This window comes from Gracilinanus agilis, chromosome 3 (assembly GCF_016433145.1).
Source record: "Gracilinanus agilis isolate LMUSP501 chromosome 3, AgileGrace, whole genome shotgun sequence".
NCBI lineage: Eukaryota > Metazoa > Chordata > Mammalia > Didelphimorphia > Didelphidae > Gracilinanus > Gracilinanus agilis.
In genome coordinates this window covers 337060052-337076333 of record NC_058132.1, presented here as the reverse complement: position 1 = coordinate 337076333, position 16282 = coordinate 337060052, and the positions used below count along the sequence as shown (strand labels likewise).

The following is a 16282-nucleotide window of genomic DNA, read 5'->3' as shown; positions in this document are numbered from 1 at the left end:
ATCTCCATTTGATTTTCTTGACAGCCCTATGAGATAGATAAAAATATTGTTATACCTGCTTTAAGATGACAAAACTGAGCCTTAGAAAGGTTAAGTTACTTGCTTACAGTTACAGTGTTTATAAGCAACAGTTTGGTCATGTACTAAAGTCTCTTGACTTTGGGCTGATGATAATCATCCATTCTGTCATAACAGTTAATCAAAATTTCTTATCTAAATCAGGGTGTTTAACCTGGGATTTGAAAACTATTTCAACATATCTAGTTTCCTTTGTATTTCCATGTATTTTGTTTTGTGCATTTAACATTATTCTGAGGAGTCCACAAGTTTCATGAGTGTCATAGGCTAGAATGAGAACACCTGAATTAAGAGATATTAATAAATCATATTTGAAAACAATTTTACACATTAGTGGCAAACACAGTATTTGAAAATAAGAGCCCCTATTAGATTATAACTCGTAAAAATCCAAACCATCAGGTTAGAACACATTTCTAATGAAATAAAAAAGTGGATTTGTTTTCAAATCTTCTCTGTTACATACCATCTGCTATGGCCTTAGGAAAATCACAACTTTTCCCAGCCTCAGTTCTCTCCTCTGTAAAATGAGTAGGATGGGAAAGATGACTTTTAAGATTCCCTTCCATCTTTAACTCTTTAATTCTATAATTCAATGATCCTACCATTGAATTAGTTAGCTTTTTGCTTTTTCGATGGCCCTCATTCTAGCCTATAGTCTCATGAAACATTTATTTTTGGCCTTAAGAAGAAAGAATAAAGAAGAAAATGGATGATGGATCAGTACAAATCTATCACCAATTCTGAAAATGAAAACACAAAGGTACATATTTTTCAATGGATAATTTTCACATATAAAGAATAGCATATGGAGAATTCACAATCAAAATAAGGTATTCACTTACAAGCTCTGTCAAGTGTCTGAGATGTCCAATTTCTTCAGGAAGAGAGACCAATTTATTATTACTGGCAATTAAGACTTTCAGTGGGAGATTACACATATGTACTGGCAATGTTGAAAGTTGGTTCCGACTAAATGAGAAAGAAAAAAGAGAAAGCAGTAAAAGACCATTGAGGGTAAAACACTTCACTCACATTCAAAATTCAACAGTATATACTAAATATAAGATGGATTGTTCCCATACTGACACTAATATTTAAAAAGTCATTGTTTTATCAGTGAATACATATGTATTATCAATTAATTAACTTAAAGAGTTCTAATTTCTTTTCATACTCTCATCTTTAATGTCTTTCATGCTTTCACCCTGATCTCTACAACATGGCCAGATTTTGAATTAAATCAGTCAAAGTTAAAACTAAATTTGAATTTAATTTTTTAAATTTAAAATTAGTCAATTCAATTTTTTTTTTTTGGTTTTGTTTCTTAAAACCCTTACCTCCCATTCTGGAGTCAATACTGTGTATTGGCTCGAAGGAAGAAGAGTGGTAAGGGTAGGCAATGGGGGTTAAATGACTTGCCCAGGGTCATACAGCTAGGAAGTGTCTGAGGCCAGATTTGAACCTATGACCTCCCATCTCTAGGCCTGGCTCTCAATCCACTGAGCTACCCAGCTGCCCCCAGTCAATTCAATTTTTAAAAGATGAATTAAGCATTTATTAGGCTTTTTCAATAGGACAAGGTGTCATGGGAGGCTCTAGGGATACAAATACAAAAAAGGAAACAAAACCTTTCAGTCTGTTGTTTTATAATCTCTCCTGCTTTTCAAAGCCAGGATTCTGGAAAAAGTTATCAACTTCCACTCACTTCTAAAACCCTTGCAATATCTTTTTAGGAAGAAAACTGCTAATTACTTGGATACCAGTGATCTCTTAATTGTTCGTTCTTATGGCTTTTTCCCAATAGTCATAATTCTTGACTTCCCTTCAGTTTTAACACTTATTAACCATTCTTCTACACCTACACATTCTTTCTTGGGCTCTAGTGACAATGCTCTCCTGATCTTATTCCAAGTTGTCTAACCATACCTTCAGAGGGGACATTTCTGATGTCCATCAAATGTGAGTTTTCCTAAATACTGTTTTGGACCCTCTGTGTTTTCTCTCTCAGTGCATAATCTCCAAGTGATCTCATCCCTTCCTAAAGGTTTGACTGTTTTCTATATCCAAATAACTCACAAATATACATATCAATTGCTTTTAAACTTTATTCCTTAATAACTTGTTGGAAGTTATGGAAGAAACCATCTCAGACTCAACAAAACTCTATTACTTCTACCCCTCTCATCACAAATAGGAAGGAAGGAAGGAAGAAAGGGAGGAAGGGAGGAAAGAAAGAAAAAACCTACCCATTCTCCTCCATTTCTATTAAGGGTAATAATGTCCTTGTGAAGATTCAGATTCATAACCTGAGAGTCTCCTCCTTCTTCCTCCCTATCATATCCAGCTGTCAAGTCAATTCTGAATTCCACATTTCTCTCATGCACTTCTTTCTCTCTATTCACATGGTAAGCAACCTAGTTTATACTCATTATAACAAATACTTGTTGAATGAATTCATTCAGCTCTTGCCTGGATCATTATAATAACATCCTGATTGGTCTTCAAATAGCTGCCAAAATTATCTTCCTAAAGCAAAGATCTGATGTCATTCCCTTGTTCAAGAATTTTCAATTACTTTCTATGGTTTTCTAAATAAAATATAAACTTCTCAGTTCAAAATACTATCAGCTAAAAGTCCTACACAATCTGGCTTCAGTCTACATTTCTAGCCTTATTCATACTCTCTCCTCATAAGGCATTTAATATTCCAGTTAAACTTGTTGTTTATTCCCCTGGTTGTTGGTGCACTCTCCCTCTTCAAAACATCTTACACTTACCTATTTTCATGTTATATATTACTTCCCCTCACTAGACTATAAGCCCCTAAAGGCAGGATCTGTTTTTTTTTTTTTTTTGTCTTTGTATCTCTAGTGTTTTGTACAGTACCATGCACAGGAGTACACAAAAGAAATCAGTTTCATTTTTAAAAATTCTCCCTTAATTACTATGGTTCCTTAAGGTTGTTTTTCATGTAGCCTGCAAAAAAATACTTTTATGGATAGAATGCTATTTTCTTGATCTCTCTTCTTTTACCCATCCACCAAGAACATTAGCTATATCTCTAAAAGCAAATCAACTATTCTTGAGTTTCTAACATTCATTCAATTATTCATCTCATTCATTCTCTCAGATGTGGAAGATATGGAAGAAATTGTTAAGTGTGATATGTGGCAAAGAATTATGACAACCTAACTTAAAGTAGTTGATATATTGATTGAGGATATGAAACTTACAATATGATAAATCAAATACAGAATTATTTAAGAGAATACAATGATTATTTAAGAGAATAACATCTAGTTGTGTGTGCTGACAGCATGTGTAGTCTTTGATTCTGAGGAAGGCTCTAAGGCAGTGACTCTGGCCTCCTTATATACATGCCTGACTAGGCATTTTCAATGGCTGTCCTGCACAATTTGGTCTCTTCTCCTCATCTTTACTTCACATTTTCCACTTCTCAGCTTCCCTACCTTTCTTCAGTCCCATCTTCTACAAAAAGCTCTTCCTAGGCCTCTTTAATTTCTGTGCTTTTCCTCTAAGATTTTTTTCAATTTATTCTGTATAGACCTTATTTGCACATAGGTATTTCCTTGTTATCTCTGTTGAAAAGGGTATTGACTCTTATTGGTTATTGGTAATACCAATAGTTGTCACTTGTGTGGTATAAGGATATTAGAAATTAAGTCTTGTTATATTAGTTTAGAGATAAGAAGTAGAGAAGCTGGCTTGACAAAGAATTGGAGTTTGAAACAGATCTGAGACAGTGTCAGTTTCAAATGTTGACAGTGTGTGTGGGAGATGCAATGGTTTTTCTGTGGCAGTTACTCTCTCCCGGCATGGCTGTTGTTCTGAGGTAGTTGGCAGTTGCTCTCAGGGAGTGGCTGTGGCTCTCTCAGAGTGCTAGTAGCAGGTGACATCTTTCTTTTTTCTCTCTTCACTGTCTGAGGTAGAAGGAAAGGAGGGAAAAACCTGAAGGAGCTAAGTTATTTTCCTTTTCCAACTTGGGAAACACTAGTGACTGTCTATTGCTATTTCATAAATTGTTTTATCTCTGAGAAGACCAAAGAAAGACCTGGTCTTTGGTTTAGACTCTGAATCTGCTAAGGCTCAGAATCCTAACTTGGTTCTTGCTGAGGCTGAGGTAGCTGGCCTTTGTTATTTTTTAATTTGGAGACAAAGTTAAGAATTATATACTTTGTATAATGATAATAATGTTAGTTTATTGTAGAATAGGGAAAATTTGGGTTAGTCAGATCAGGAAGGATTAGTAGCCTGTGGAAACAGGAGAAGCGGTTCCTTGCAGAACCAGGGAGTTTATTTGGGTGGAGTTAGAATCCCTTAGCGTTAGAAATCCTTTAATATCCTTTTATATCCTTATTTTCTCAATAGTTTATTTTTGCATAACAAGAGTCTCCTTAGTATCCTTGAGCCTGGCCCTGAAGAGAAGTTCACTTATCAGCTTCACTTCATTTATATAAACTGAAGATACTTTGTAAGCACAGCAAGCAGAGTAAGAAATCAGTTTAGATCCATAATCAACTCATTTACTTATTATTTTTACAGTTTACAGGCTCTTGAGGTTGACCATTGAGGAAATTGGCTGCTCAAGCAGTTGAAGGAAAACTTCTGCTTAGGCCAGTTATATAAAAACTATTATAACTATTAAATTGTATAAAAGAGAAAGTAAAATGAAATAAGTATTGATAAGAAATCCCCTATTAACTAATAATTCTACATAAATTCCCAACCCAACTTTACTGCAAGGAAAGACTTCATGATTACCAAATGGCAATCCTCCTTAGTCTATACTGTCTATGTAAATTATAAATTCTAATTTACTAAACCTATTTCCAAAAGTTATGAACTTAACGTTATAGAGATCTGCCAAACTTCTTTTTCCTTCTGCCAGTCTGAGTCACAAGCTGTTTCTCTCAGCAACTGTCCTATGGCTCCTTCAGAGGAGTTCCAAAGAGCTGCCTGGTAATTCCCCTGCTCTCTGATCAAAACACCTTTTCAACTCCTTCAGATTCAAGATGTTGTAAATCTTCCACAAACTCTCCAAGGCTGATCAGAGGGAAAGCCAGGAACAACCAACCTCTGAGTCTCTGTCCCAGAAGTGGTTAATGGTTCCTCAATTGACACTCTTAAGACACATTGCAAAATTCTCTTCCTCTGACCTCATCAGGGTTCCATATTAAAGCAGTCTCAAATCACTTCTATAAATCCTACATCTAACTATACTCCATTCTTAACTAAGCTAATTATACTTACATTACAATTATCATTACAATTTCCTCACTAGATTATCAAACTCAAGAAAGGAGAAATTGCTTTTTGCCTTTACAACTTATATCTCTAGTGCTTAGCCAGTGCCTGGCACATATCAGATACTTAATGTTTGTGGTCTTAGTTTGATGGATCTCTTCATTTCTAGATTTTTGAGCTACAATAAGGCTAAAGCTAGTTAAATGACTATGCCAAATGTGACAATAATATAGTGAGCCCTTGGCAGGTTAAAGCTTCTTCCTATGCCATCAAAATCAGGCTCATAAACAGCACCTCTGGTCCTAGTGAAAAAGGGAACCACTAAAAACAAACAAACAAATAAATAAGAGCCTCAATCACAAAGCAATATGGACAATGAGTGCATAGGAGTTCTATGGTAGAATTAGTACACAGAGGCTTTAAAGTAGAGATTAGATCTGGATAGGGAGAGGGTAGGAAAAATGAAGTGGACAAAAGCATTGAGATGGGAAAGCATAAAGTGTGTTCTAGACATAGTGAATACATTAATTTGGGTGTTGCATGGGATTAATGTAGAAAAATTGTGGGAGAGAGGACTGGAAAGGAAGATAGGATTTGGTTCTGAATGATATTGAATGTTGGGCTAAGGAGGAAGAATTTTATCCTATAAAATAAAAATGAACCATTAAGGTTTCTGAGAAAGGAAGCAGGAAGAAGAAAGCAATGTTTTATAAAAATTAATCTGTGGGATGGACTAGAAAAGGCAAAGTAGAGGTAAAGAGACTCTCCTCATTCCCTTTACATTTGCTCCCACCCCTCTCTTCTTTCCTCTTCCTCCTCCTTTAGTCCTGTCCCACTCCCCCCAAACTAAAAGACCAGCTATGAGGAGATAAGCTATAAGGATTTGAAGTAAAGAAGCATCAGCAGGACCAGAAAGGAATGAATGGATGTCATAGCAAAAAGTCATCTACTCCAACACCCTCATTTTATAGATGAGGAAACCAATGCTCCGTAAGATTATACATGACATCCTCAAAGCCTTAGAAAAGTGGTAAGTGGCAGAGTTGAGTCTTAAACCTAAATCATATGGTTTCCAAGGCACCACAACTTTAGAAATGGAATCCTGCATAAAATTTAATCAGGAAAAGGCCTGTGCTACTTAATTATTCCATTCTCTCCAGCATTTTGCTCTACATTTCAAATAATCCACTGAGCAAAAACAAAACAAAAAAGTGCAAATGACTCATTTGTTTGAATGATAGAAGCTTCCTTAAAATCACCATTTCATGATATCCTCTGTATGAAAAATTTATCAATGTCAGTCTGTTCCTTCCATCTCAGAAACTTTAGCAATTGTTTCTTTGAAATCATTTCAGAGGCAACTTTTCTTAAGAAATTATACACCTGCCTCAGACACCTCCCAGCTGTGTGACCCTGGGCAAGTCACTTGACCCCCATTGCCTACCCTTACCACTCTTCCACCTATAAGTCAATACACAGAAGTTAAGGGTTTAAAATTTTAAAAAAAAAAAAATTATACACCTCAAAAACAGCAGATAAAATATCCTATATAAATAACACTGATAAAGCCAAATCAGACTCATTTTGATTATTTTCCATATTTACTCTCTATAAATATCTTTAGCAAGGATCATAAAAGTTTTCTACTTACCAATGACCAAACAAAGAGTTTTAAAGGAAATATTTTTAGTCGTTTTAAATATAGTGATTAAGAAGGTTTTCAGTTTTTCTTCAGTAGCTAGTAAATTCTGTTAAGATTTCTCAATGGTATTCACTCATATAACTTTATTCACTGGTTCTCTTACTTTTTAAAACCATGCCAGGACCTGATTCTATAATTGGAGTAGTAGTTCATTTTTATTTGTTTATAAGACTTCTATCTTCATGTATAACCCAGTGGAATTGCTCTTCGGCTCAGAAAGGGAGGAGGGAAAGAACATGAATCATGTAACTATGGAAAAATATTCTTAATTAATTAATTGAAAAATTAAAAAATAGTATTTCTATCTTGCCTAGATATTAACTATTAACTGTAAGAATGGAATAGAATCAGTTAATCATCATTCCTACACCATTTCCAGATAGGTGACTAGTGGATACAGTGTTGGGTCTGGAGTCAGGAAGACTCATTAATTATCCTGAGTTCAAATTGCTCCAGGGTCATGAATCTGATCTTCCTGATTTTAGGTGTAGAATTCTGCCATTTAGTTGCCTCTAAGGCCTGTCTCCATCAGGGTTGGAGGGAAGATGGTGGTCAAAGTGCTGGTTTTGGTCTGACATACCTGGTCTCCTGCCTTTTCCTCACAGGACCTTGCTGCTTTTGCTAGGCTGATCTGTGTGTCCTATGAATGGCAGCTGGCAAGAATAAACAATCCTTTTCCTGCCGCAACTACTTCCCCAAATGATGGCTGGGAGAGGTGAACTAGGTCTGGCAGGTGCTGCCATGCCCAGAGCTCTTGTGTTCATCTGCCTGCATATGGCATTTGGTTGGCAGTTACTAGAGCTGGTTAAGAGAAAGGGAGGCTCTCTAATTTCCAATGATTTCTCCCCTCAAAGAACGCTGCGAATCCTGGGCTGAAAGCAGGTCTGGTGATTTGGGAAGCACTACTTTTCCCAAGACTTTTGGGCTTGGGATCCTAGTTGTTTTCATCAGGGTATATGGAGAGATGGTGGTCAAGGAATGGTGGTGGAGGTTGTGGTGGTAGTAGTAGTAGTAGTAGTAGTGGTGGTGGTGGTGGCAGTGGTGGTGGTAGTAGTAGTAGTAGTAGTTTGAACCTCTTGGCAATAGAAATTATAGAAATAGATACTGGTGGTTAAGACAAGATGATATGCATACAGTGATATAAATCTAATATGCAATACCTATGTAAAGAAACATTCAAAAGATGATAAAAAATATACAATAATGCAATTTACAAAAAGTCTATCATTCTTACCTGATATTTAGAAATGTTAATGCTTGTAGATTCAGAATTGCTTCTGGGATATATCGAATACAATTTTGATACAAGTTGAGACTTTCAAGTGAAACAAAGTGGCATGCTTCTGTAGGAATTTCTGATAGGCGATTCCGTGATAGATCTGAAAGGAAAATACATTTCTTAATATTCAAAATCATTATGATGAAATATTAATTACAAAACTAGGGCTGGCAGATCTTTGGAGAAGGGAAGAATTTATGACCAAATAAGAAACAGAGAGTATTACAGAATATAAAAGGAGTAATTTTAATTACATTTAATTAAAAAGCTTCTGCACCAACAAAACTAATGTAAACAAGATTAGAAGGGAAACAACAAACTGGGAAAAAATTTTATAACAAATGTCTCTGATAAACATCTAATTTCCCAAATTTGTAGAGAACTAAGTCAAATTATAATAAAGCCATTCCCCAACTGACAAATGGTCAAAGGATATGAACAAGCAATTTTTACACGAAGAAATCAAAGCCATAAATTATCGTGTGAAAAAATGTTTTAAATCACCCTTAACTAGATAAATCAGTGGTTCCCAAACTTTTTTGGCCTACCGCTCCCTTTCCAGAAAAAATATTACTTAGCACCCCTGGAAATTAATTTTTTTAAAATTTTAATAGCAATTAATAGGAAAGATAAATGCACCTGTGGCCATCACTGTTCCCCTGGATCATTGCAGCACCCACCAGGGGGCGGTGGTGCCCACTTTGGGAATCACTGAGATAAATGCAAATTAAAACAATGCTTAGGTACCACTTTATACTTATCAGATTGCTCAATATGGTGGCAAAGGAAAGTGGTAAATGTTGGAGGGGATGTGGCAAAATTGGGGTGCTAATGCATTGTTGGTGGAGTTGTGAAATGATTCAACCATTCTGGAGGGCAATTTGGAACTCTTCCCAATTTGGAACTATAAAACTGAATATGCCATTTGATCTGGTAATACCACTACCAGGTCTGCATCACAAAGAGATAATAGAAAGGGCGAAAGGATCTACTTGAACAAAAATATTTATAGCAGTTCCTTTTTGTAGTGGCAAAGAATTGGAAATTGAGGGCATGTCTATCAAGTAGGGAATGGCTGAACAGATTATGGTATGTGTTGGTGGCAGAATACTATTGTGCTATAAGAAGTGATGATTTCAGAAAAAACTGGAAAGATCTGCAGGAACTGATACAGAGCAAAATAAACAGAACTGGGAGAACACTACACGATAAGAGCAATATTGTATGATGATTATCTGAAAACTAGACTACTCTTAGCGATGCAATGATCTGGGACAATCCTGAAATACTTATGACGGGGAATGCTATACATCTCCAGAGAAAACTGTTGAGGTTGTCTTTCACATCAGTGTATTTATGGTTTTATTTTGGGGTTTTGGTTATGTATGAGTTTGCTCTTACAACAATGACCAATATGGAAGTGTGTTTTGCGTGACAATAAAAATAAAGTAAAATTTTAAAAAACAGGGCTTATTTTAAAAAATCCATTCATAGTGCTTTAAACAGTGCAGGCACTCAATAAATAATTGTTAATTGATAGAATTTTCCATTTTAAAATATCTAAAAGCTTATAAATTTTTATACTAATTATAAAAATGGTTTTAATTACTTTAACACAAGTAACCCCACATGCTGCATTTTGGGGGGGGCAACTAGTGGTAAACTTATCTACTGCCAACTTAGTCATCATACTGGCTAAACCTGAAAATGGATGCCTGGAGGCTAGATGGCAGTGCTCTGGTGGTTTAGCTTCAATATTGGGATAAGATGATATATTCATTCAACAGCTTAACAAAAAGACACTTGGCCTGAGAGGACACTGATTTGACATAGCTAAGTGAAGCCCTCCTGTCTCTGAAGATATCCTAGCCAGCCTGTCTCTAACTCAGCAAAGAATTCCTCATGGCTGTTTTATACCAGTGCTACCAGGGAATAATGTTAAAAGCCACTGTCTTTTATCCCTTGAGACAATTAAAAGAAAAACTAACCTAACTTGCACAGGACTAGAGGATGGAGTTAGGACATTGCTCCACTAAACCCTATTCCTTGATGATCTTTAAGGATTTCTAGAGCTGTGAAGTCAGAACCAAATTGAAACACATCAGATCTTGGATCCCTTCAGGCAGCAAAATAATTGAGAAAACTTCAAATTAACATTACTTTTGTGTTACTGTATTTTTATTTATTTTGCTAAAAAATTTCCCAATTACATTTTTATTTGGTTTGGGCTGCACTCAAGAATAATGGGACCAGGGGCAGCTGGGTAGCTCAGTGGATTGAGAGCCAGGCCTAGAGACCGGAGATCCTATGTTCAAATCTGGCCTCAGACACTTCCCAGCTGTGTGACCCTGGGCAAGTCACTTGACCCCCATTGCCTACCCTTACCACTCTTCTGTCTTGGAGCCAATACACAATATTGACTCCAAGACAAAAGGTAAGGGTTTAAAAAAAAAAAAAGAATAATGGGACCATAAGTTTGACACCTCTGTTCTAGGAAGAGCTTCTATCACCTAAATTATTTTAGAGCTATTACTGGTCAACCCTGAACTCATAGATATAAAAAGTCTGATATAAGTATTTCTAAAGAAGGAAAAGAAAAACTCAGAGACAGCAAAAGCAAAGCACAACAAAATAATTTAAGAAACCCGTTTACTGAAATACTGGCAAAAGTCCAAAAATCCAAGATTTGACCCGCTTTGAAAAGGACTGATTCTTAAATCTAAATGATCTGGTCCATGTGGTGGGTGATGCCAAACCTTTGCAGTTTACAATGGGTCTCTCAATGTATAAATATGTGAACTTAAGCCATAGTAGTATTAGGAACATCAGGGCTACAATAAAGATGATACTTCTTATATAGACACTGATCCTCATAAGAGATTAGGGACAACTGCCTTTTACTCATTTAGTTTTTGTTAGCACACTAGCCTAGACCTTCCTCTTTCTGAGAGGCCCATGGTGGGTAAGGGAGTGAAATCTTTTTCCCTTTTGAGGCTTTTGTGGGACTTTGTGGACACTGAGTCGACATTTTTTCCAGAGAGTAAGACACTTCTCAAGAATATCACTCTTTGGTCCTCTAATTGCTCCCTGAAGAAGAGCTGTTTGATGACCACTGAATGTCATAGAAGAAGCAATGTGGAAGAATCAAATGTTCCTAGTTTACAGCAAACAAAGGGTTATACTAGGTCTGCTATTGTCACTGTCTATGCCAGGGTCCATTCTGCTGGGGTTCACAATTCTGCCCACTCTATTGCTGCTGAGGCCTGACACATACTATCATTCTATTATAGCAAAACATATTAATTCTTTTTTACTCCCAAAAATTACTTTAAAAATAAATGACTCTTTATTTTTGCTCTTTTAAAAAGTTTGCTACAGGAAGCAGTTACAGCTAAACATTTAATAAAAGATCAGATGATGTTAGATTGAAATGTTAGATCTTTTACTAGGATAAGACACTATGGGTATAATAAGATAGGATATAGCCTGAGAATTCTAAATCTTTTATTTTTAAATTAGAAAAAGTACTGAGGTAAATGAAGTTATTCAAAACAGGCAAACATCATTTTAATGCCCACATGTTAACTACATTAATGTGAAATATGGTAAAAAAAAATTAAACAGCGAGTTTGGCATCAATGCAATGAACGGGAAGGAGAAAATCAAGTTAATTTTTAAAATGTATTAAGTCAAAACAAATATAACCAAAAGATTAAAATAATTATGGTACATTTTTAAATGGACATCTACTCTATCTGCTTCAAATATTGATATATAAGCACAACTAAATTAATGTTAAAGCACGGATAAATGAGATCTATGTCTTGAGGAAAAAATTGATAGTAAAATAGATATATTCATATGACTCCCCTCAATATTTATTATTTTTCCTTCCATACAACTTTATTTGAAGTGCATTTCAAAATGACTGGTTAATATTTTTTCAAAGCAAAATCATCTGCTGAAATGGCTTAGTTAAAAAAGGACATTTCTACTTATAAACCTGTAGTTTATTTGTTAACAAATATGCCTAATATAAGTGGTGAGAGTAGACATATTATATATAAGTTCCAAGTAGAGAAGGTAACTGAACACAAACTTCAGATGTGGTCTGATTAGAGCAGTGTACATGTCTTTTACCTCCTTATTTTCAAGCTACTATGCCTTTCTTATTGCAACTTAAGATAACATTAACCCATTTGGCTGCCATAGCTCCCTGTTGACTCAAGTTGAGCTTGCAGTCCACTAAAAACAATTTAATGAATTACTGTTTAGCCATGACTTCCCCAACTTGTACTTGTAGAGCTGATGACTATTCATTCTTATGCAACTTCATCTTATCAGATTTGACCCAATGTTTTAGCCTTTCGAGGTCTTTTTTAATTCTAACATATCTAGGGTACTAGGTTCTTTTTTTTTTTTTCTTTTTTAAACAGACATACCATCTATACCTTTCTCCAAATAGAACTGTTAATCAGTACAGGAGCAATCAAAAATCTCTGGAGAATTTCCCTAGATATATACTTTTAAGTTACTATAAAACCACCAATGAATATTATTTTAGTTCTGACCATTCAACCAGCTCTGAATCTAAAGAATGATAACTGCTATTCAGACTATATCATTGGATTCCATGACTCTCTTTTCTCAATAATAACATGAGAAAATTTCTCAAAAATTTAAAAAATCTTAGGTAAAGATTATCTATAATATTTTGCTTATCTATCCATCTAGTAATGCTGTAAAAAAATATAAAATGAAGTTTATTTGGAATGACCCATTCTTAATGATACCAAATTGACTCTATATTTACTATTTGCTCTGTTCTAAATGTTTCAGTAAAGATCTCTTTGATAATATGGGCTATAACAAATTACTATTTATTTTAACAAATAATCTTTCTAATCTTAAAGCTAGTAGATTTCTAATATAAAAGGTTTTGGATTTTTTTCAGATTAAACTGTATTTGACAGAAGTTAAGTTGATTTTTCTGTTACTAATTAAATGAGCTTTAGGAACAGTATGAATTCATAAATTAATAAATCACATTCATTATACATTTGGATCATAGGTCATAGAGAAACTACTCATGGGATGGGTGGGGCTTTTTCTCCATGCTTCACGAAGGAGGAACTCATTGGGTAGGTCAAGAAAATTTTGATCAAGTAGCATAATGAAAAATCTTATATAATTTAAAAGAGAAACCCAGAAAATAATCTTAAGTTAGCTCTTAGGTTAAGTTTCATGTCAATAAATAACTTATTTGTTTTAAAGGAATCTTTGAGAAAACTAAATCAATGAATAACTATACAAAAGTTATAAATAAAATAATGGCAAAGAGACTAGAGTAACAAAAGGAAAAGATTACACACTATTACAGGCTGGATTTATACAAGTAAAGGCAAGTTGGTTCAATATTTTAAAATGGTAAATAGATTAAAATAATAAGAACCACAAAAACAGTGATTATGTCCAATAGATCTAGAATTTTTTTGACAAAATACAGGATCCATTTCCATTAAAAAATTTAAAAGATATATGAATAAATAGACCTCAGTAATAAGATAAGTAGTACCTATCTAAAATAAAAATTCAGCATTATATAGGATGAGAATAATCTAGGGACCTTGCCAATTAAGATCAAGAATAAAACAAGACTGTCCACTGTTTGATATAGTGCTAGAAATGCTAGCTTTATAAATAAGAAAGAAAAAGAAATGGGAGAATTAATCATAGGCAAAAACCAAAGTTCTCACTTTTGCAAATAATATAAATGTTTTAGAGAACTCCTGAGCGTATCAACTAAAAAAATAATTTCTCTTAAGTTGCAGTATATAAAACAGAATTCATATAAATCATCAGCAGTTCTGTATATTATCAACAAAACCTAGGAGGAAAAGGTGTAAAGAAAAATTCCCATTAAAATAGTTACTTAAAACAGGCCTTATTGAGCCTATCATCTCTCTGTGAGAAGGAAGATAGCATGCTTCATCATCCCTCATCTGGAATCATGGTTGGTCATTGTAACGATCAGAATTAGGAAGGAAAGGAAATAAGCATTTATTTAGTAACTATTATTTAGCACCTATTATATATGTAAAATATTCAGCACAACGTCTGGCATGTAAGAGGTGTCTGGTAAATGTTTATTGACTGATAACAATAAAACTACAATGGCTAAAATAGAAAAATTAAATAAATTGCTCAATCATTGCTATTTCTACCCCTGTACACAGAACTATATAAAGCTGGTTTTCAAAGGCATAGTAGACAAGGTTCTGGCTCCTGCTCTTTTATAAGGCACGGGATAAAGAAGAAAGTATGCTGGTATAATGTCTAGTAGGGACTTGTGAAAGTATGGAACAGAACATGGAAATGACAACCAGTTCAACAACCATTCATAGTGCCAGCCCCCTGCAATTGTTTGGTGTCACTTCACATATTAAATGTATTCCTAAAAAAGTTGTCTCTTCATCAAATATAGTACAGTAAAACTTATAGCAAGCATAATATAAGTACTATTGAACCTGAATGACACACTGGCACTTCTACATATTTATAATAAAAAAATTAATATTCATTATGATGACTTCTATGTATTACAACATCCTCCAGTGCCTTTTAATTTTAAAAAGTTGTATATAGAATTGTTTTAGAATCAAGTGTATAATATATCTTAAAAATGATTTTGCATGAATAACATATTTGACTACCATTCCTGTACCATCACGAATTAATCTTACTATGGTTAGAATGAAATTTTCTTTAAATTCCTATTTTAATTTCAAAGATGTTCCCAACAAAGGATTAAGGCCTCAACAGAGAATAAAAATGGCATAAGAACTCTAATGATGACTGTAAAAAAGATTCATCCTTTGTCTGCTATCCTTCACTATCTATTAACTAGAGTCAGAACTAGGTGATTAAAGAGGCAACAGACCATAGATTTAATGCTAGAAGAAAGCTCAGAGATCATTAAGTCCAATTCCCTTTTTCTTGCAGATAAATAAACTAGAGCACTGAGAAACTAAGCAACATGCCCAAAGGTAGTATGTAGTGACTGAGGCAAAATTTGAACCCAGGATCTTTAGCTCCAAATATAGTATTTTCCATTGTGTCACAGATAAAGAGTTTAAAAAATTGTAAATTCCTTTTTATAAATGAACTTATTCTTAATGCCATAAAATTTCACTCTACCTGGAATTAAAACATTATTTGAGCACAAAAAAGTAACAAAATATGTATTACACGTAATGGTTAAAGTGAGGTTTTTTAACTTTTGTGTGTCAAAGAATGCAATCTTTTAGAGTTCCAGTGAAACCTATGAACCCCTTCTTAATATAATGTTTTTAAATACATAAGATAAAATACATAGGATTACAAAAGAAAATAATTACATTAAAATATAGTTACAGGATTCCTTTTTTTTTTTTTTAAATTCAAGACCCTAGCAAGAACCACTGGATTAATTCATCAATTGATAAATGGTCAAAGGATATGAAAGGCAGTTTGCAGAGTAAGAAATCCAAGCTAACAATAGCTATATGAAAAAATTATCCAAATCACTTATTAGAGAAAGGGAAATTAAAGTAACTTTAAGGTTCCACCTCAAGTCTACCAGATCGGCAAAGCTAACAAAAAAAGAAAATCAAAAATGTTGGAGGAACATTAGGAAAATAGATAGACTGATACTCTATTGGTGGAGCTATAATTGGTAAAACAATTTTGGAACTCAATTTGGAATTGTCTTCCAAAAGTTACTAAACCATGTATACCTTTTCATATAGCAATGCCACTACCAGGCTTACCTATATGTCAAAGAAATGAAAAAAAGAGCAAAAAGTCCTGTATGTACAAAAATGTCTGAGTAGCTATTTTTGTAGTGGTAAAGACTGGAAACTAAAGAGATGTTCATTAGTTGAGGAATGGCTGACCAAATTATAGTTCTTGAAATG

General features: G+C 34.3%; 1 protein-coding gene across 3 annotated transcripts in view; it reads right to left on the bottom strand.

Annotated features, from left to right (window-relative positions):
- Positions 1-16282, bottom strand: part of LRCH3 (leucine rich repeats and calponin homology domain containing 3) — a 131772-nt gene that overhangs the window by 79262 nt on the left and 36228 nt on the right. For all 3 annotated transcript variants that reach the window (XM_044670022.1, XM_044670024.1, XM_044670023.1), the window contains exons 2-3: positions 8283-8427; positions 924-1050 (exon numbers count right to left, since the gene is read on the bottom strand). In XM_044670022.1, coding sequence (XP_044525957.1) covers positions 924-1050; positions 8283-8427 — 272 coding nt within the window. The remainder of the gene's footprint in view (positions 1-923; positions 1051-8282; positions 8428-16282) is intronic.